Source organism: Malaclemys terrapin, chromosome 1 (genome assembly GCF_027887155.1).
Source record: "Malaclemys terrapin pileata isolate rMalTer1 chromosome 1, rMalTer1.hap1, whole genome shotgun sequence".
In the NCBI taxonomy this organism is placed as follows: Eukaryota; Metazoa; Chordata; order Testudines; family Emydidae; genus Malaclemys; species Malaclemys terrapin.
This window is the reverse complement of record NC_071505.1, coordinates 300,297,458-300,319,130: the sequence shown is the minus strand read 5'-3', so window position 1 is coordinate 300,319,130 and position 21,673 is coordinate 300,297,458. Positions and strand designations below refer to the sequence as shown.

The 21,673-nt window shown below is 42.2% G+C and overlaps 1 protein-coding gene across 2 annotated transcripts in view; it reads right to left on the bottom strand.

Moving 5' to 3' along the window:
* TRPC4 (transient receptor potential cation channel subfamily C member 4) overlaps positions 1-21,673 on the bottom strand; it is a 207,582-nt gene that overhangs the window by 110,734 nt on the left and 75,175 nt on the right. For both annotated transcript variants that reach the window (XM_054015240.1, XM_054015241.1), the window contains exon 2: positions 17,225-17,629. In XM_054015240.1, coding sequence (XP_053871215.1) covers positions 17,225-17,602 — 378 coding nt within the window. In that variant the 5' untranslated portion in view covers positions 17,603-17,629. The remainder of the gene's footprint in view (positions 1-17,224; positions 17,630-21,673) is intronic.

Here is a 21,673-nt window from a genome sequence, read left to right as displayed (position 1 = left end):
TTTTGTTTTTCATGGGAAATAGGTTAAATAAAAGCCATCCAACATTTTGTCAACCTCTGCCTCCCTTACCGTGGCTTCCAAGACCTCACTGAAAAGTGTTCTACCCCATTAATAACTCTCTGATTCAGTTTCCTAAATCTAAAATTAGGATAGAAGAAAAGCACACACTTGTTGTGCCAAAGGAACAAAACAAAGTCCTAGTAACATATCTAGTAACATAATATTTTTGTAAAAAAAAAAAAATCACCACCACCCTCACTCTAAGGATTTGTAAGTAGAGTGACAATGGCTGAGACTAAGGTCTGCAGTGACTCACAGATGTGCACTCACATTTTAGAGACATGCTCTGATTTTTTAGGATTATGTCCATTGAATATTAAGCAACTACCTGATGTGACTGATGCTGCCTGCATAGACCCAGCACTTCAATTTCCAACGCAAAAGGTGTCTTTTCAAAAATTATTTTGGCCACAGCTCTGATTGACATTGGCTAGGTGAAGTCTGTATTTTCTTCTCTTTAGGGTCTAATTACAACTAACACAGATAATAAAAATGTATCCGTACATTTAAAAGCTAAATGATGCATTCTCGTTTAGAAATACATCATTTAAAATTTTATTCATTCCTAAATAAAATCCACTAGCTATAAACCCTAACAGTCTGATACCCATACACACTCACTCTTGTGTTAAATCACAGCATGGAAAATATTGCAAAATAAACTAACCCACATTAGTTTAAAATAAATGACTTTCCAAGATGCGTGCTTATCATCTCCTAAATCTAACTAGAAAACATATTTTAAGAGATTAAACTCTCTATGTGGCAGCAACGATGTCTTTAACCTATCACAATCCCAGGATCTTCAGTGAGGATTTGAATGGGCTACAAGAGTACAGATAGAAGCACTCCTTTGTCAGTGCCCTAATCCTTTGCACAAAGAAATAGTGGGGTGATGTCAGTCTGAGGGCAAATCTTGATAGCAGGCTATGACAGGGGCACTTAGAGAAGCTGCAAGGTCCAATAGATAAGGCACTGGACAGGGACTCAGAAGATTTAAGCTCTAGTCCTGAGTTTGCTGCTGGGTCACCTCAGTCAAGTCTATTGACCTCTCTATGCTTCTGTTTACCATGTCTATTTCAACTGTAAGTTCCTCCAGCTGCTACTGTAATATAAATAACAATAATAAGCTGTGGATAGCCTTCCTCCAGATAAAGACTGGTTTTGCATGTCTGTTTACTTTCTTCAAAATACTGATTCAGCTCTGCTGGGATACCAGTAGTATTAATTATACCTTCTTTTTTTTTGTCTTTGGTCACATTTAACCTCCCCTTGCATTTTGATTCCATTCAACTGAGTTTAACTCTCCCCTGCTATTTTTAGTTCCGGTCTGTCTATCTGTGCTGGGAAGTGCCCTTCCAGCTGCTGTGTAGATTTATCTTGAGTAAGAGCTTACAGACTTTAAGTGACGTATTTCCGTCAAGGGTAAGAGTATGGAATTCTTGTTTTGTTTTGTTTTTCTGAGGAGAGGGAGTATGGCATATGAGGATTGGGAATGTGTGTGAAATGATGGAATTTGGGGAGGGAAGAGTAGAGACCGGATGATTTTTTTTTTTTTTTTTGGAGGGGGCAGGAAAGATTATGGAACTGATAGATTTGGGCTGGGGAAGCATAGGAGTGTTTTACCCAGTGAATGACAAATGTGATGCTGACTGAGGCAGAACATTTTTGAGGGGTCAAGAGTTTCCTGCAAAAAAATCATTTTCGCCTCCCCAAATGCATGGGGACTATTTTTCTTCCCTTCCTCCGACAACATGTAGCGGGAGAAACAGAAGGCCATATATTTGTATCAGTTTAGATTTTTCTAATGTGTGTGTGATTAGTGACAAAAGAAGCCCTCAGCATTTTATCCCTCTTCCTCCTCCCTTGGGTCTGTAAACTGCTCCAAAACATAGCCTGTAGGTAAACATGCTCATTTTCAATGACTTGTCAACTTTACTGGTAGGCAGACATATCCTTCATTCAGTTACTGTCAATGACTTTAGCGGCCTAGAAGCAGACACTCCAAAAGTGGCAGCTAAAATACTCTAAAATTATTGAGAATTGCTTCTGATTAAATCCATGTGCCCCCACATTGTACCTCTTTGTAACTAGTCAATAACCAGTAACACAGGGCATTGCCCAAGTGCACGTAATGACTAACGACAAGCATGGATGTGTGTTTTTCTCACTCAGCAGTGGTGAAAAAGAAACCCAAAGTGAAAATGTTTTGAAAAAATACATCAGCCCATGATTACACTGAAAAAAAATATGATAGTGTTAAGGAAAAACTATTAAAGGAAAACTAGAATTCTCGCTGTCACATCATATCACTGATCAATCAAACCGTGATTGATGTTAGCATATTAGGAGAAAGAAAAATCAAACTGCCTGAATGTTCAAAGTAGAACTGGTCTGAACATTTTCAGTGAAATGATTTTGAAATATTCTCTTTTGTGAAAGCTGAATCATTTTGTGGAAATATATTGATTCTGATAAAGCTTTCTTCCAGAAAACATTCGAGGTCCAAGGTTCTCTGGTCACTTGTGATGAGAGAGAGAGCAGAACTGAAAAAAGCTTTTAGAGTGGAAAATGGATGTTTTAACACAATTGATTCCATTTTGCAAAAACATTCAAAGACTTTTGTTTTTGCTCTAACGAGGAATAAAAACAAAATTTGAAACCTCAAAAGTGCTTGTGAAATGGAATTGTCCTCTGGTTGGTTCTAGTTCAAAGCTTTAAAAAAAAAAAAATTACCATGACCGTTCAACACTCACCTTTCTCTCTGTATTATAGCACTTTCTTTTTACAGTACCAGCTGGGACCAGCAAGTGTGCAAAAATAATAAATAATGAAAAAAGTTAACTAAACCTTTTGAAACCTTGAAAAAAGTTGTACATTTTTGGTGGAGGGTTGGCTCAGTTGTCTATAAAAAGGACTATATATGAAATAAGTATTACACATATTTGCATAAAGTTATCGAACTAGTGCACCGAACCCTAATAAAATAAGGAGTAGATCCTTAGCTAGTGTAAATCAGCATCAGTGATGTCACTTACTGAGAATCTGACCCTAAGATTTCTGTAAGCCTTAACTGTGGCCATATTCTCCTCATCTTGCCAATAACAAAGAGGCTCATCATTTTGTTTGGCGTTAGATGCTCCTATACTCCCTTTTCCTTAGCATCTAGTCCAATTTAGGAGCATAGGATTTAGCATACTAGAAAAGGCCATGGGTCCATCTCATTTGGCATACTACCTTCATGAGTGGTGAATACCTGCCAATGTCACTATGAAGCCAAAACACTGGCAACAATACAAGAGGAACTGGGAAAAGTCATGAAAATTCATTCATCCTATGGGAGCAGAAACAAACGTTTTGCTTTAGTAGTGATCCCAAATTTCTCTGCAAAGCCACCAACCCCACTACTGGTGCACAAAAACATCTACATTGTTAAAGCTTCTTGCCAAGAGGTTAGTGCACTTTTGAACAATTCTACTGCAAACATAAAAAGAAAATCTTCGGAAAAACCACTCCTGGAAAGCTAGCCACAAACCCAGCTTTCCATCTAGCGGACAAGTAATCATCTCCATCTTCACAGCGTATCTCTCCCTAGCAGCCAAATGTACACTTCAACTAATCAAATGATTACATGAAAAGATGGAACATGTGAGTTGACTGCTTTGTGTCCTCTCTTAACAAACCAGACTAACCCCTAGCCTCTCACATCCATTTCTGCCTATCAGTATTCTCAACCTGTCAGAAAATTCTGATTAATCAGATACCACTGGGGAAAATCCTCTGCTACCACTCAGGCAGCTTAGTAGGGGGGAAAATGAACTCTAATGCCCGCACATTCCACATCAAGATAGTTCTCTTCACGCTCTATAAAATGGCACCACATCGCTTCCTCCACCCTCATTACCATATGGACTACAATTAAGCAGCATACTTGATATCTACTGTGCGGAACTCAGTTTATGAGCTTCTGTGGGAGACATTTTCAAAACAAATACCACAGCTGGTGCCTAATGGATAGAGTGCAATTTATGAGCTTCTGGGGATGGCATTTTCAAAAGACTGCATGAACAGATTGCACTGTTTACTATATGTACAATTTATCATATCATACTTGCTTACAGCCCTCTCTCTCTTCCTGCCTCTGCCTCACACCAGTAATTCCCTATTCATTCATTTAGGGCATACTTTGAATTAATTTCTTAACAAGGACATTCCAAAAGAGGCAGCTTCATGGCCAAGTATTGGCTAAGTAGAAATCCACTTGCTCCAGTGCATAAACCAATTGCCAGAAGACATAGAAGAAATACTTGCCCCCCAGTTCCTTAGTGAATCTCAGCACAATCCTAGGGTTTTCCTGCTTTCCTCTGAATCATCCAGAACTGGGCAAGATTGGAAATAGCTTGCAGGAAAGCAATAGTTAAACATGGCAACCCCTACAATATATTCTTATGTTTCTTTTCAGACAGTGGTTATGAAGAAAAAATGTTACAAGACACGCTGTAACGGACTAGGTCTAAGTCAATCACATTGCAAGGTTGTTGTACAGTTACTGAAGCTAACTACAGTATTTTCCAAATCAAGCAATTTCGTACACTGAGGTTCTGGGTGTCTGATTTGCATAATCGCTATACAGTTATTTCCCAGTAGTTGTATACTTATACTCTGATTGGCTATTTATGGCTGTCAGAATTCATGGATCTGCATAAACACAATGTGTGGTTATTTCTCAATAACTCTATGATGAATATGCAAACCTCTTCTTTGACTGGTGGCAACAATTCCACTGCTATCATTGTTTACTCAGAATGATCAAGTGATTGCATTTCCCCCCTTCAGACTTAAGCCTGCTGTTCATCCTTACCCACCTCATCTTGCTTTCTCTCCTTCACTCATGTCCTGCCTAATATCTGCACTGCAAACCCTGCAGGGCAGCATCCTTGCTTAATTGTATGTTCTGTGATACGTCTAGTGCAGACGTTTGGACATGGTAAAACCATCATGATAAATAATTGCAATATTATTGCCTCAATATTGCAGATATCCTCTTCCCATGAAAAAGCTGAACATTTACCAACTAAGGTGTTGATCCTGCAAGGAATTCCTTGTGGACAGACCTCTTTGCAGGACTGGGGAGTAAATATGGCTATAAATAGGTATGTATGTATGTTATATTATAAGCAAGGCTGGGAGCATCAACTAGTATTAAGGTTAACCAATACTTTCCATTATAGCATGTTTTCAGTTGCTTATATCTTTGTCAAATTTTAATTGTTTGGGCTGAAATTTTCCAAGTTAAAAGTCTGCCTCAGGCTGGAATTTTTGGGGAAACTTTCAGCTCAAACAGTTCAGCCATTTCTAGGGATGAAGCTAATGAAAAATACATTGTTTTAGCCCATGTTAAAAAAAATTTAGTGACCTTTTCTTTAAGACACTTTAGCACCTCCATGCTTTGAGCATTGATTTGGGCATTTCAGTATTGGGACTTGACATTTCACAGCATTTGACCTTTTTTGTCAGGCATGTGCTTTTTGCTATCTCTGTGAAAATCTGCCCAAATTTGATTAAGTTATAGGTAAGACTACATTTTAGTCACGGGTGTTTTTGGTAAAAGTCATGCACAGGTCATGAGCAGGAAACAAAAATTCATGGCCCGGGACCAGTCCATGACTTTTACTATATACCCCTAACTAAAACTTGGCCAGGGGGCCACGGGTGCTTCCAGGGCGGCAGTCCAGGAGTACCATGGGAGCTGGGGGAGGTAGCCCCGGACCCCACTGGTGCTGCGGGTGGCTGGGTTGCGGTGCGTGGCCCAGGACCCCCACTGGTGCTTGGGGGGGCGGGGCTGGCAGGGACCCCCTACCCAGCTCCGCGTGTCCCAGCAGCTCCTAGGCAGCAGAGGGACCAGGAGGGTCCATGTGCTGCTCGCACCACAAGTGCGGGCTGTGCAGTTCCCATTGGCCAGGAACTGCAGCCCATGGGAGCTGTGGGGGTGGGGCCTGTGGGCACGGGCAGCGCGCAGTGTCCCCTGGCCCCTCCACCTAGGAGCTGAAGAGCCATGCCAGTGGGACCCGGGGAGCTCCCCACCCTGAGGTAAGCGCCCCCTCGCACCCTCCAACCCTGCCCCGAGCCCCCACCCACACACCCAAACTGCTGCTCTGGCCCAGGGGCTGCCCTGAGCCAGCACTGGCCACTGCAGAAGTCATGAAGGCAGGAGCAGCTCTAGGCACCAGCTAAACAAGCAGGTGCTTGGGGCGGCAAAATATATGGGGCAACATAATGCTGAGGCCCCAGCTCAAACCTGAGGCAGCGTCCTGAGCTGGATCCTGACCGCCCGGGGGGGGGCAGTAAACAGCTTGTTGTTCTGCCGCCGGGGTGCAGCAGGGCAGGGAGCCGGCTAAGTGGGGAGCGTGTCCCTGCCACTCTCCCACGGGCAGCGGCCACTCTCCCTCCCCAGGCGGGAGCCGGTAGTACGGCCCTGCCCCGGCTGCAGAGGACGGGCCGCTTCTCCTTGGCTTGTGCCCGCTGCTGCAAGCCAAGGAGGAGCGGCCTGACCTCTGCAGCTGGGCAGGGCTGCGCTACCGACTCCCGCCTGGGGGATGGGATGGCTGCTGTCTGCGGGAGAGTGGCGGGGACAAGCCGAGGAGGAGCAGCCTGTCCTCTGCAGCCGGGGCAGGGCCACGCTACCGGCTCCCTCCCGAGGTGGAGGGATGGCCGCTGACTGTGGGAGAGCGGCGGGAGCTGCTAGCGCAGCCCTGCCCCAGCTGCAGAGGACGGGCCACTCCTTCTCAGCTTGTCCCCAGCGCTCTCCCATAGTCAGCGGCCACCCCTCAGGCAGGAGCCGGTAGGGCAGCCCTGCCCCGGCTGCAAAGGACGGGCGGAACACGGTGCCCAGGCGAGCCACTCCTCCTCGGCTTGCCCTCGCCTCTGCCTCCTCCTCCTCTTCCCCTCCGCACCACCTCCTGCCAGGGGAGCGGAGCGGAACGGCAGCCCGGGCTGAGCCGAACTCGTGCCGGGGCCAAGGCGAAGACCGAGGATGAGCGGGGCTGGGATCCAGAAGCAGCCCCAACCCCCAGCCGCAAGAGCAGCGGCAATGGGAGATGAATCCACCTCGGGCCAGATCCACAGTAAGGTAAGAGTCGGGCCGGGCGGGAGGGTCCCCAGGACCCCTCGGGAGCTTCTGCCTGCTGGAGCCCCAGAGGCTGCCACCTCCCTCCCCAGCCCCGCACAGTGCGCCGGTGCCTGGAGTCTCCTTCTTCCTCCCCCCTTGCAGGGGGCAAGCGACCTGTCTGGCAAGAGAGGGGCAGCATCTGTCTGGCAAGCTCAGCACCTCTTCCTTGGCTCCTCCAGCCCCAGAGCTCTCTCCATTGCATGCCCCTCGGGCTCCCAGCTGGGCGGCCTCAGTGCTGGGAAAACGCCACCAGGGCTGGATCCAGTGTGTATCCGAGCTCGTGAGGAGCTCTCTTGCCCCAGTGACTAGCGCCTTACCTATGGCAAGTACAGTAGTGCAATAGGAGCATGACGTGAAAAATATCGTGTCACGTTGTGACACGGTCACTCAAATAATGATTACGTGTGTGTACTGTGCTGCTCTATCGGCGCCCTTCGTGCTAATTTCCGTTTTGCGTCATTGCCAGTGGTTATAGGGCTAAAATGCCAGGCCAAAAATGAAAATGACTTTCCGGTGCTGCCTACCAGCAACAAAGAGAGAAACGGCAAAAAGAATTAGAAAAAAACTATTTTAAAAATATCGACAATCAAGGAGAAAGCTCTAAGGAATGCATTGAAGGTGATTATTCATCAACTGATGAAGCCCAATCGAACCAAAGATTACCTTTATCAACTGATAAAGATGAACAACAATCTGACCAAAGATTATCTTCGCTAGCTGATAAAGATGAACAATCACAATCCATCCAAAGATTTGCTACTTCAGTAGAAGAGCCCAGAAATGAATAACTGTTATCCAAATCTAAAACTGAAGAACAATTATTGGAAGGTGGAGAGACTGACATAGGATCGGATACAAGTACATGGCCAACAATAATTACTGATGCAATGCGAATGATTATTGTGAAAAAAGGTCCGTCAAAACTAGATCCTACATTTGAATATCCATTTAATGAGTCGAATCATCGATTTATGACATCCAGTATGAAGAAAAAAAATGAAAAATGGGGAACAAATTAATAGATCGTGGTTAGTGTATTCACAGACCAAAGATGTATTTTTTTGTTTTTGCTGTAAACTGTTCTGTAACTTGGACATTCTTCTGGCAACTGCAGGTTTTAATGACTGACGAAATTTGCATCAGCATTTGAAAGAACATGAAACATCAAAAAATCATTTACGCTTATTGACAAATTGGATTGAGCTGTCAAACAGATTACGTTCCGGTACAACAATCGATGCAGTACAGCAACGTCAACTAAATTCAGAAATTCTACATTGGCAAGCGGTGTTGGAATGTTTACTGGCAATCATTAATTTCCTAGCCGAACAGTGCCTCGGATTCCGTGGATCCTCGGATATTTTATATGAGAATAACAATGGAAATTTCTTAAAATTGGTTGAGTTATTGGCAAAATTTGATAATGTTATGGCTGAGCATGTACGAAGAGTGAAAGATGGAGAGATCACACCCATTATTTGGGTAAAAATACACAAAATGAGATAATAGAATTAATTTCTAATGGAGTGCGTAATGAAATTTTATCGAATTTGAAACATGCCAAATATTACTCAATTATAGTTGATCGTACTCAAGATCTGAGCAAAACCGAGCAAATGTCAATATTTTTACGATTTCTGAAAATTGATGAAAATGCAGAAGTGAAAATTTGTGAACACTTTCTAGAATTTATATCAGTGAACAAAACTACTGGGAAAGCCCTCACAGATGTAATTCTACAGGGATTGGAACACTGTGGAATACCTTTAGAAAATATGCATGGCCAAGGGTACAATAATGGCTCAAACATGCGAAGAAGACATGCAGGTGTACAGCAAAGAATATTGAATTTAAACAATTGAGCTTTTTTCATTCCTTGCCATGCGCATTCGCTCAATCTGGTTGTCAGTGATGCCGCCAAATCATCTAAAGATGCCGTTTCATATTTTACCACAGTGCAAGCAATTTACAACTTTTTTAGTGCTTCCACACATCGTTGGGAAATCTTGAAGAAGCATCTTGAACAAAAACTCATATTTAAACTCTAATTCAAACTAGATGGGAAAGCAGGATAGATGCTATTAGACCACTCCAATATTCATCAGGAGAGATTTACGATGCACTATTCGAAATAAGCCAGGACTTGTCGTATGATCCTTCATTTCGACATGAAGCTGAAACATTGGCTCAGAAAATGATGCAGTTTCAATTTTAATGTTGCACGGTTATTTGGCATAATATTCTAAATCAAATTAATTTGACCAGCAAAGTTATGCAGAATATAACCATAGACATATCTGAGGCAAAGACGATTTTGAATAAAACGCTGGAATATTTTAAAAAAATACCAATCAGATGAAGGTTTTGAAGAAACTGTCAAAGAAGCAACAACAATAGCAGAGGATCTTGATTTTGAACCGACGTTTGCACCTCAACAATTCATTCGTCTTCGGAAAAAAAACAAGACAGTTTTGTTATGAGGCTCATGATGATCCTAGTCTCGATCCAAACGAAAGGTTTAAAGTTGAATGTTTCTATTGTATTTTGGATGTAGCTATAACTTCCATTGAAGAAAGATTTTGTCAGTTGCATGGTCATTGTGAAACTTTTGAATTTTTATAGGATATTGGAAATATTAAAAATCAGTTTTCCAAAGAAGCACTCATGAAGCACTGCCAAGACCTACATTTAGCGCTCAGTAATGATAACGCTGCTGACATTGATGCAGTAGAATTGTATGATGAATTAATAGCTTTATCTGAGCTAATAAGTCCTAAAACTTCTCCTCTAAAAGTATCAGAATTTATAGCAAGAAATGATTTTTTCACTCCAAACACTGCTATAGCATTACGCATTCTTTTAACATTACCAGTATCAGTGGCTTCTGGTGAGCGCAGTTTCTCAAAACTGAAATTGCTAAATTATTTGAGGTCCACCATGTCTCAAAATCGTTTGTCAGGACTCGCATTAATTTCAATTGAAAGTACTATTGCAAAAAATTTAGATTTCACCAACTTATTAAAAGACTATGCAAGTATAAAAACCAGAAAAATTCAGTTCATATAAATTCTTTTAATTTATAAGAAACTGGAAAACACTAATGTTTTTCATTACAGTGTATAGCTGAACTCAAATTGTTTGTAATTGTTTTTGTTAAAATTAAATGTTAAAATTACACTAGTAGGAAATTGTTTTATTTCACTAACTACAAATTCTCTGTTTTCATTTTTTTTTAAATTTTAAACAGTCTAAACAAAACTGCAAAGTGCAAGCATGTGTAAAAGCCAAAAAAAAAAGCATGCGGGGGGAGGATGGGCAGCCACAATTTTTTTTTGCTTGGGGCAGCAAAAAACCTAGAGCCGGCCCTGCATGATGGTCACAGAAAGTCATGGAATCCGTGACTTTCTGTGACCTCCATGACAGACTCGCAGCCTTAGTTATAGGCCTTTGAAATTTTGTAGTTAGCACATGCTCAGTGGAGCCTTGCTACATTCCCCAAAGATTCCATCCAGACTAAGCATGCTCCAGCCAAGGGCTGAACAGGATTTTTCCTGCAATTGCAGCTCTGGCTTCTGTGAGCCATATCATGGCTAGGCACCAGAACTGAAAGCAGGGAGCCTATCTGCTGGTGCCCAGGTGACAATGTCATTCTACACTCCAGGTCAGAGAAACATTTAAATACACTCTTCATGTAACGCATATCCACTTGATACATATTTTTGATATACCCTCTGGAATTCCAATAGAATAACTTAACAAATTAATTCCTCTGCGGTACCAGTGGAAGAGTTACCACACTGATTTGTCACTCCACTAATCAGCTATTTCAAAGACTTTCCAACTGTCTAACTTTCTGAAATATGTGGTTCCAAAAATACCCATGCACACAATTTTAATGAAATACAGTACATTCCATATATGGTGCTAGCCGCACACACCTATTACATTAAGTTAAAGCTACGGCATTCCATTTTATTCAATTATCTGCTTAAAGTCTCCTCCATTCTATTACATGGGTGTGTATGCACAGTGCAAAATAGCATGATATAACAACCAGTTATTCATCCTAAAGTGGAAAGGAAAACAGCTTTTCTCAGAAAGATATTCTACTATTGGTCAGGATAATAGGCAATAAGATCTTGGCAGATAGTTTTTGAGACATCTGGTTATGAAAAATTAATAATTTGGAAGAACATGGATAAGTTTAGTCAGCTCAGCTACCTTAAATCCTGTTATTGGCTTTTACATGTGATCCAGCAGCTGGGGAAACTCAGAAAGTTTAGAAAACATAATGCAAGTGACAAAAATGACCTTTTCCTGAATTGCTATAATGGATGCCACAGAAGCCTCACTCACTAACTGAATGACAGAAGGAGTCAAGTAGAATCCAAATCGATTAAATGTATATACCTCATTACTAGGCACCAGATGGCACCAAATAGATACATATAATGATAATAAACTCAAAATCCCCATAGTACACAGGCTGTGTTATCTGGAATGCAGAGTATACTGCATGTGGAAAGTAGGTAGGGTCTGGGGATCTAGTGGATGGCTGGTGATAGACTCTTATCTAGGAATTTCTAAACTCTAAAAATATTTAATAATTACTTTTAGTTTAATCAAATGTTCTTATGTTGCTTTTTGAGTATGATGCTGAAGTAAGTTTTAGCGACAACCTCCCCACACAACATATTATCCCCTTGTCAAATAGTAAAACGATATTGTACATGAATACTTCTGTAAATAACAGCTGCAAGTTTCCTAACTATAATTCTCAAGCCATAGTCATTATTATTTGCTAGTATTCAGACAACTTCCATGTATTAATGAAAATCCCGAACGTTCCATGAGCTTTAGCAATATAGTGGAAATGGATTAATCCTTGTGCACTTTTTATTTTTCTCCTTTTTAAATGGTTTCAGTCATTCAGTCAAGGAGAGGAAATAGTGATAGGGCTGAAATCCTGGCCCCACTGACCTCAGTGAAGCCATAGGGTTTATGGCAGCATGTAGAAGTATAGACACTGCAGGCACAGCTAGCATGGGCATAAACAGCAGTGTAGACCAAGAGAGACAGCTTAGGTGAGTAAAGTGCCCTACATGCCTGAACCCTAGGATATATATCCTACGACTCTCTATAGGCCCAAGCAGTGCCTCCAACGTCTACCTTGATCTTTTTTAGTAGTGTAGTATTCCACTGCTTACCCGCCGCCACAGCTTTTTCCCACCACAGAACAAAGCTTCGGCAGTGGGGAAAGGCTCTGGCAGTGGGAGGCAGCAGGGAGGCTCTGGCAGCAGGGAAAGGCTCCTGTAGGTTACTGAGCCTTCACTGCAGCGTGAAGCTACGAACTGCAGTGAAAAGTGTGGACGCAGCCTGACTTTCACTGTGGCATGCAACTACACATGTAGTGCCTGTACTCTAGACACTGCCGTAAGTACAGACAGAGCCTAGGTGACCAACTACACATGAGGAGGAATGAAGAGCAAGTCGCAAATAGTCAAAGCTAACGGGTTGTAAACAACCCAGTATGAAAACAATTCATTTAAACCATATGGTAAATATAACAAATTAACAAAAATACGCTAAAATATCAAGCCACAATTTAGGAGGGAGATTTTCAAAGACACATTTGGGAGTTGACTTTTCAGGGTTGTTGGGGGCTTAACTGCCCTTTGTGTTTTTGAAAATCTCTTCCTAAGTACTTAAAATAAGGATTTTGGTGGCTAATTTTAGGCACTTGAGTTGGAAAACCTAAGCCTATTGTAATGAATTTTCAGTCAGGCCTCAGCGTAGCCTCCAGTTGTGCAAGTGCAAAATATGCACACATGTTCATGTGCTTTACAGGTGCAAATACCTGCAAAAAAAATTAAACATTTTACATGTTCCCTTTAACATGACTAATTCCTAAAAACAAATAAATCATTTGCATTTGCAGAAACCTAATGCTAATGGCTTCTTTGGGTGTCAATGCATGTGAGTAAAGTATTAGTCTATTTAAAGGGCCAACATAAGAACAGAAGAACAGCCATACTGGGTCAGACCAATGGTCCATCTAACCCAGTATCCTGTCTTTCAACAGTGGCCAATGCCAGGTGCTTCAGAGGGAATTAACAGAACAGGTAATCATCAAGAGATCCATCCCCTGTCGTCCACTAATAGCTATTGATGGACCTATACTCCATGAACGTATCTAGTTCTTTTTTGAACTCTGTTCTAGTTTTTGCCTTCACAACATCTACTGGCAAAAAGTTCCACGGGTTGACTGTGCATTGTGTGAAGAAATACTTCCTTTTGTTTGTTTTAAACCTCCTGCCTATTAATTTCATTTGGTGACCCCTGGTTTTTGTGTTATTCACTTTCTCCACACCATTCACAATTGTATAGATCTCTATCATATCCCCTCTTAGTTGTCTCTTTTCCAAGCTGAAAAGTCCCTGTCTTTTATTCTCTCTTCACACAGAAGCTGTTCTACATCCTTAATCATTTTTGTTGCCCTTCTCTGTATCCTTTCCAATTCTAATACATCTTGTTTGAGATGGGGTAACCAGAACTGCAGGCAGTGTTCAAGGTATGAATTGGTATAGTAGCATAATGATATTTTCTATCTTATTATCTATCCCTTTCCTAATGATGCCTAACATTCCATTAGATTTTTGTTTGTTTGTTTTTTGAGTGCCCCAGCATATTGAGTGGATGTTTTCAGAGAACTATGCACAATGAGCCCAAGATTTTTTTCTTGAGTGATAACAGCCAATTTAGATTTCACCATTTTGTATGTATAGGTTGGACTATGTTTTCCAGTGTGTATTACTTTGCATTTATCAACATTGAATTTCATCTGCCATTCTGTTGCCCAGTCCTCCAGTTTTGTGAGATCCCTTTGTAACTCTTTGCAATCTGCTTTGGACTTAACTATCTTGAGTAATTTTGTATTGTCTCCACTTTTTGCCATTTCACTGTTTACGCCTTTTTCTGGATCATTTATGAATATGTTGAACAGCACTTGTCCCAGTACAGATCCCTGGGGGACCCCACTATTTACATCTCTCCATTCTGAAACTGACCATTTATTCCTACCTTTTGTTTTCTGTCTTTTAACCAGTTATGGATCCATGAGAGGACTTTCCCTCTTACCCCATGACAGCTTACTTTGCTTAAGAGCCTTTGGTGAGGGATCTTGTAGGAGACTTTCTGAAAGTCCATGTTCGCATGCCAATGTTTGCATTTGCAATGTGGAGGCTCATGTTTGTGCAGGAGGAATCTTGCATGCCCACAAATGGAGGCACATGGCTGGAAATCCAGGCCACAATCTCTGCTAAAATGCCTTGCAATGTTTATAAACACCTCATATTTTTGGGCAGATTCGCACCTTTTGTGTCTATGAAACATTTCATAACCATTTCAAAGTATGCAAACTGATTCATAGATTTTTGCAGTGTTTGCAGAGCCCACCCACAGGGTTTCTATCGGGTATGCTGGGATGTGCTGTTTGCATGAGTGAATGTGGGTGTTGTGGGTTATGGAATACAAGTCTGAGTTCTCCTCTAAGACGAGGTACAAAAAGCTTCAAACTGACAGGAGGATTGTTTTGCCAAAGACAGCGGAAGTTCAAAAACTCTCTCAGGATATGAACTTACAACCTTATCTGTGGCTTCCCACCCGAATGTTACTGTGCACAGACCACTACCTATGATGTTGACCAACTATGTCTCATTGTACCCCACCCCCCACCTGTCTGTATCCATTTGCTGTCTCTTGTCTTATTGCTAGATTGTAAACCTTCTGAGGCAGGGACCATCCTTTAGGACTCTGTTTTTACAGTGCCTAACATAGTGTGGTCCTGGCCTATGGCTGGGACTCCTATTCACTGTGGTAATACAAATAATACATGATAATAGAAAACATAACACATGCACAAAAGGAAATCCGAACTTCATCCTGCTATATCATGAATAGCTGGCATCAGGCCACATGATTACCAACCTACAGCATCTATCATTATTAAAAGGCAATACTGGGCCCAGGTAGCCCCACTCCTCTGGGCCTGGCAAGCCCACTGCAATTGGAAGAGAGGGTTAAAAAAAAACCTCAGAAGCACAGGCAAAGAATAGTGGACAGGCTGCAAGAGAGATGAATCCTTCTCTGGGAAGTCAGCCTGAAGGTAGAGCCTGCAATGGGACCACAAAGCAGATAAAGTCCCAGGCTGGTTCTTCTCCAACCACCCTGCCCCCGTTTGAAACCTGCAAGGCCCTGCTCATTTAGACTTTCTGTTAAATGATTGATTGGACTTTCGGGGCCATACCCCAGGAGCACATAGGTAGGCAGTAGCTCAGGCTGGCAGGCTTTGACTCTCTGAAGGGATGACCCTCCAAGTGTTACTTCCCACAGGGCCCTGGATCAGGACCTGATGGAAAGTAAAAGCCTGGTCCCCCCATACCAAGCCCCGACTTAAGAGAAAAGGCCCAGATGTGGGTAGAGGCTCCAAACATTTGTGATTTAGGATTGGGCATCTCTATCACCTCTAACAGAAACACCAGGGTATGGTGGTCAGGTATGCTAACTGCTAGGCAACCTGGCCCTCTGAGAGCCTATCACATACTCCTATTTCACAGATGAGGAATTAAGGCCTTCAAAGTTTAAGTGACTTGATGGAGAGTGGGGTGTTGAACCTAAAGCTGCTAATTCCTCATCCAGTACCTTAACCACAAGACCATTCTTCTCCTTTGAATTGTCTCCTCATACCCTGTGAGCTATGCAATAGGGTGAGAAATAATGGAAATGAGGCAAGCATAAAATGAATCTAATTTCCATCCATTTATGCTGAGATAAAGCCATTGTTCTATACACAGCTGGGTAAGGACCCAACATATTGTACTCTTTCACCAAAAATAACATTGAATTCCTATTATTTTATTGACACAAAAATTATACTTTTTACTTATCATCTGCAATTATATCCATAGCAAGTACTAGATACTGTAATTACATCATATTGTATGCATTGCCTATGAAAGGGCTCCAGTCATTTCAATTCACTATGCACTAATATAGCACCTATAATATATGGAAATTGGAATAGACAGGAATAGAATAGACTCTTACATCTATTTATAGAGTGGTTTTCATCCCAAAGGATCCCTAAGAATCTGCCAAATTACAATTTACATCCTACCCTGCCTCAATAGGGCCTTACAATGGGTCTGGCATGGAGGATGTTGGCCGCCTAAAGGAGGATGGCTTAGTGCAGTCAGGGGGAGGTAGAGAGGGACACACCTTAAAGCCTCTTTCAATTTATTCTAAAAAAGATTTTCTATCTAATGATGCATCCTTTGAGGGATGATGGGGAGAAAGAACAGGTTTGCCTTCACTCCTATGAGAACAGGTTGAGGGCCTATCGCTATGCATGCAGCCAAGGCTGAGGTTCTGACCATGAAGACCAGGGGTCACGCTGACCATGCCTCACAGTCACTGAAGTGGTAGATGGTCTCCACATCAAGGGTGAAATCCTGACTCCATTAAAGTCAATGAGAGTGTTGCCATTGATTTTCAATGGGACCAGGATTTCATCCATAGTATTCTCTTCCTGTTAGGTTGCAATTTTGCATGAAGCAGGATTTTGCCCTAATATGTCCAGGAATCATTTCACCAATAAAATGGCAGAATTATCTGAAATCGAATTAATGTTCAAAGGAAATGCCCAGTTTCAAATTACATAGTTTTTCCAAAGCCATTCACCTATCCCAGGAAAACACTTCTTTTTATCTCCCATGTATTAGCATGAATTATATTATTGTATTGAACAGAATACCCAATGCTAAGAACAGAGACACTCAAATCAAAATGAAAATGATACCGATCATATTGAAAACACTACATGTTGAATTTGAAAGAGTCATTTTTTTTTTAAACTCTTGGTTCCCTTTTGACAATTCCTGGCATATACCTACAGAAACTTGCTTGCAAACCAAGAGCAAGAGTGAATTTTGCACGTACCTGTTTCTCCCCACTCGGCTTTTTGTGATTTAATAAAAGTTCCACAGCTCCAACGACTTCCTTTCGTATGGCATGCAGCAGCGCATCTCCGAGATACACATTAAAGCTTAAGAGCAGCTCAATGAGCTCCAGGTTCTCATTTTCAATTGCAATAAGGAGAGCTGTTCTTCCAAGAGGATCAATGCAATTAATATTGATCTTGAAATAAATTTCGGCTTCCTCCAGAGCTTTCTTCACACTGGCATAATCTCCTTTCTCCACAGCGTTCAAGTAGGCTTTCTCGGCAGGGGAGAGTTCAGACTCTGCTCGCACTATACGAAGAGGGATGCGGTCTCTGTAAGGGGCATTGACGCTTCTTTTGTAATAGAACTGGGCCATATTTTATGCCATTCTAATACTTTGTCTCTGCAATTTAAAAAGAAAGAGTGCATCGGTTATGGATTCCTGGAATACAGTTCAGCTTCTGATTACTATTATTATATATGCATTACAGTAGCATTTAGAGGTGCTGTATAAACACATAATAAGAGATGGTCTCTGCCCAGAAAACTTCTGGTATAAATAGACAACAGAGACAAAGGGCAAAAGGGGAAACAGAGAATCAAAGAGATGAAGTGCCTTGGCCAAGGTCACAGTGACCAAGCCAAGCACTCAGGTCTCCCCATGCTGATTCTGGTGCCATATCAACTAGATTTTGCTCCTTCCTGGCACATTCTATCTAGCCTAAGACGGACCTAATTTGCACAGTTCAGATCCAGGTGTGAACTTTCTAAAGTCTGGAGTATTTGTATGTGATTCAGCCTTATCACTATTAAACTAATATATTCTAGCAAGTATCCTGAGTCTGGCTTGTAAACTAGAATTAGGAATTAAAAAGGTAAAATAACATTTATACATTGCCCATGATATTCTTAATATTTAAAAATCCCCAGAATTAACAGATAATGGTGAAGGGTTTGGTTTAATCCTTAGCACATTCTAAACTAAAACAAATATCCAATCGCAATTCTAATATCTTAAACATCACCAAGCATGTATTGCCTCTGTTACTGTATTCTTTGCCCATGTAAGACCATACCAATATCTGTTCCTTCTGTCAGGGCAACAATTAGCTGGTAACCTCTGTGGTCTAAAAGAAAGTAGTAACATGATAGGATCTAAAATGTTAGGTTACATGATCAATAAAATACCCCCCCCTGCAGTTCAAGTAGAGAGGCAGCATTGCCTAGTGGTTAAAAAGACTGAGTGTCAGGTGACCTAGATTCTTTCTCCCTCTGTCTCCCTCTGTGAGAATTTGAGTAGCTCACACAGCACTTAGCCTTTGAGCAGTAGTGAGCCCCTTATTTTATAACCCCTCCATCCACTTTAGGAGTGACATTGATGGGCTCCAATCTTGCTCAGGCAGAAGGAGGAATTATTTCTAAGGGCCTTGAGAAAGGTGAGTCATAAAAAAACAAGAGGAAATGGGGGGAATCTTGGATATTTGACAGAGACATAGAGAAAATCCTCTGAAGGAGGGGGAAAACCCAGTAAAATACCTGTGTATCAAATAGGGTTCCCAGCCCTCCAGGATTGTCATGAAGTCTCCAGGAATTAAAGATTAATCTTTAATTTAAAATTATCTTATGTGATGAAGCCCCCAGGAATACGTCCAACCAAAATTGGCAACCTTAGTATCAAACCCTAGTTAACAAACTACAACTAATTTAATGTAATCCTATGTAAGTGGTATAAGGAAAGTCAGTAACCAAGCTGCATATGTCCTTGGTCTGTCTGAGTACCTTCTTTTCTAAATGTTTTCCTTTAAGTGACTCGTCAACCTGCTCACCATCCCCTTCCCACCTGAGGTCCACACTCTTCCGGCACCAGAACGCTCCTTTACCACCACCATCCAATCCCCAGGCTGGAATTTATTCCTCCCTTTCCCCACACGGCCCTTCTCCTTCCAGAGTCAATACTTGGGGCAGTTGAGCTGATAAATCTAGGCTTTGTTATGAACAGTCTCTGCTCCCCTCCACCTTCCATTTCTCACCCTGTCCCTGTTTCCCCCTCCCCATCTACACTCCTCCCAGGTCCCTGCTTTTAACCCCTAGCCACCCTCCATCCCCCTTCCCCCCTTGGGGTCCCTGGTTTCTACCTCTACACTGCTCTCCCACCTCCACACTTCCCCCCGCGAAGGTCTCTGCTTCCTCATCCCAGATCCCAGCTTCTTCCACCTTCCACCACTTCCCCATCCCATCCCAGGCCCCTGCTTTCCTTCCCATCCCCAACTCCAGTTTGCCCAACCAGGTCCCTGCTTCCCTCATCAATACCATTTCTCCCACTCCTCTCTGGTTCCCTGCTTCCTCACCCTGCTCCATTGCCTTTGTCCGCGCCCCCTCCCATGGATCCCTGCTTCCCTTACCGCCACTATCCCATTCTTCTGGTCCCTGCTGCCTTCCCCTTCCCCACACAGCCACACACTCTCTTCCCTCCCCAAGTCCTTACTTTTTCTCTTGCCACTCTGCTCCCCTGCACTCTCTAGGTCCTTGCCTCTCTCTATGGCTCCATTACTTCTCTTAGGGCTTGTCTATACTTACGCGCTGGTTCGGCAGCGGGCAATCGAACTTCTGGGTTCGATTTATCGCGTCTTGTCTGGACGCGATAAATCGAACCCAGAAGTGCTCCCCGTCGACTCCGGTAATCCTGCTCGGCGTGAGGAGTACGGGGAGTCGACGGGGGAGCCTGCCTGCCGCATCTGGACCGCGGTAAGTTCGAACTAAGGTACGTCGACTTCAGCTACGTTATTCACATAGCTGAAGTTGCGTACCTTAGTTCGAATTGGGGGGTTAGTGTAGACCAGGCCTTAGACTACGGCCCACAGACAACTTCCCTACATAGTAGATTACCTGCTGCATCCAATATGTGTAGGCAGTTATGTGGCGGGGGAGGGGCGGTGATATGGGGGTGGAGAGATTCCTCCACCTGCAGCATCAAGCAATCTGTGTCCTGACTTCCTAAGAACCAGGCTTCTCTGGTGCTCTGATTTTCACGGAAACCAATTGGATTCTGCATACAGATGACTAGAATATTCCTGGAAATTCTGGGATTAATTGGCTGTGGTATTAAAAATGATTGTGCTACATACAACAGAGAAATCCCCGGAAGTTGAGTGCCAATAACTCTGAATGTTCCTGATATCCTTATAAATCTCCAGTCCTTTGTGAATCTTAAGTTATTGGCCTCAATGACTTTTTTGGGCACTGAGTTCCACAGTTTAATTACTAGTGTGTGAAAAAGAATTTCCTTTTATCAGGGTTGAGTTGCCCACCTGTTAATTTCATTGAATGTCCTCTTGTTCTTGTGCTACTTGAATTATTTATGTTTGATTAAAAAGAAACTGTTATTTCCCTCCCCTTCTCTCCTGGACTTGGTACAAAATAAATGGGGTATATTCATCTCTAGTGCAACTCCATTTATTTGGAAGGAAGTCAGAGATGAATTTGACCCCATGAGATCGGAGAAGATGGAGATGCTTATGGCATAATATGAGCAGAGTGGTTTATTGGAAGAAAAGTTCTGACAACATTATGATGAGCTTTTCATTTTTTGTATGGTATTACTCTTTCTTAACTCTTAGATGGGCATTAAGAAGGCCTCAGGCTTTCAGAAATCTCTAGAGAATATGTGATACTAACATCTTCATTCTTGGACCAGGGAATAACAAGGAAGAACAAAACCAAAGTATAACCTTTTCCCCTCTTGCTGCTGACATGCATTTAACAAACACATTTTCCTAAATAACACTTTTCCTTCTTTTGGTAATTGCTGATTGTTTTTCTCTTTCTATTTTCAGCAAATAAAGAGATCAGCCTCATGATATGAGGATCTTATTTGAACTAAAATGTTTAAAACATGTAATTAATTCATAGAGCTTGATTACAGGTGTAGTGCCCCGTGAATGGTTTACAATATATTCATGAGTCATAGTAATGCACAAGGTGGTTACAGATGTATCAAACTACCAGTTTAGGGCTTGACCCTCTCTACAGATAAGTGGATGTGCATCGTCAAGCATCTTGACATATAGATCGACAGTGGCACTTGTTGGTATCTTTACTCAGAGCTAGATGTGCCCTCATGCAGAAATAGCAAACAGAGACAGGAACTCCCAAAGTTTTCCGCTGAATTCTTCTGCTCTGGGCTGGATTTTTCCCTATCATAAAAGAAACTAGAGATCCAGTCCACCAATGCCCTGGGGTGGGGACTGAGAGGAAATGAGAACATTGGTTTGGAAAGTGATAGTTCCTGAAGATTTGTGTGCTGCTTGTAAGGACTGTGCAACCTTTGCAGAATCATTGCAACAGAGAAGAAACACCACCTCCTAAATTTAAAAATCAAGAGACAAGCCAAAAACCCACTGCTTAAAGTACAGAGAAGGCAGAGCTAAGCAAATGTGGATTTAGAACT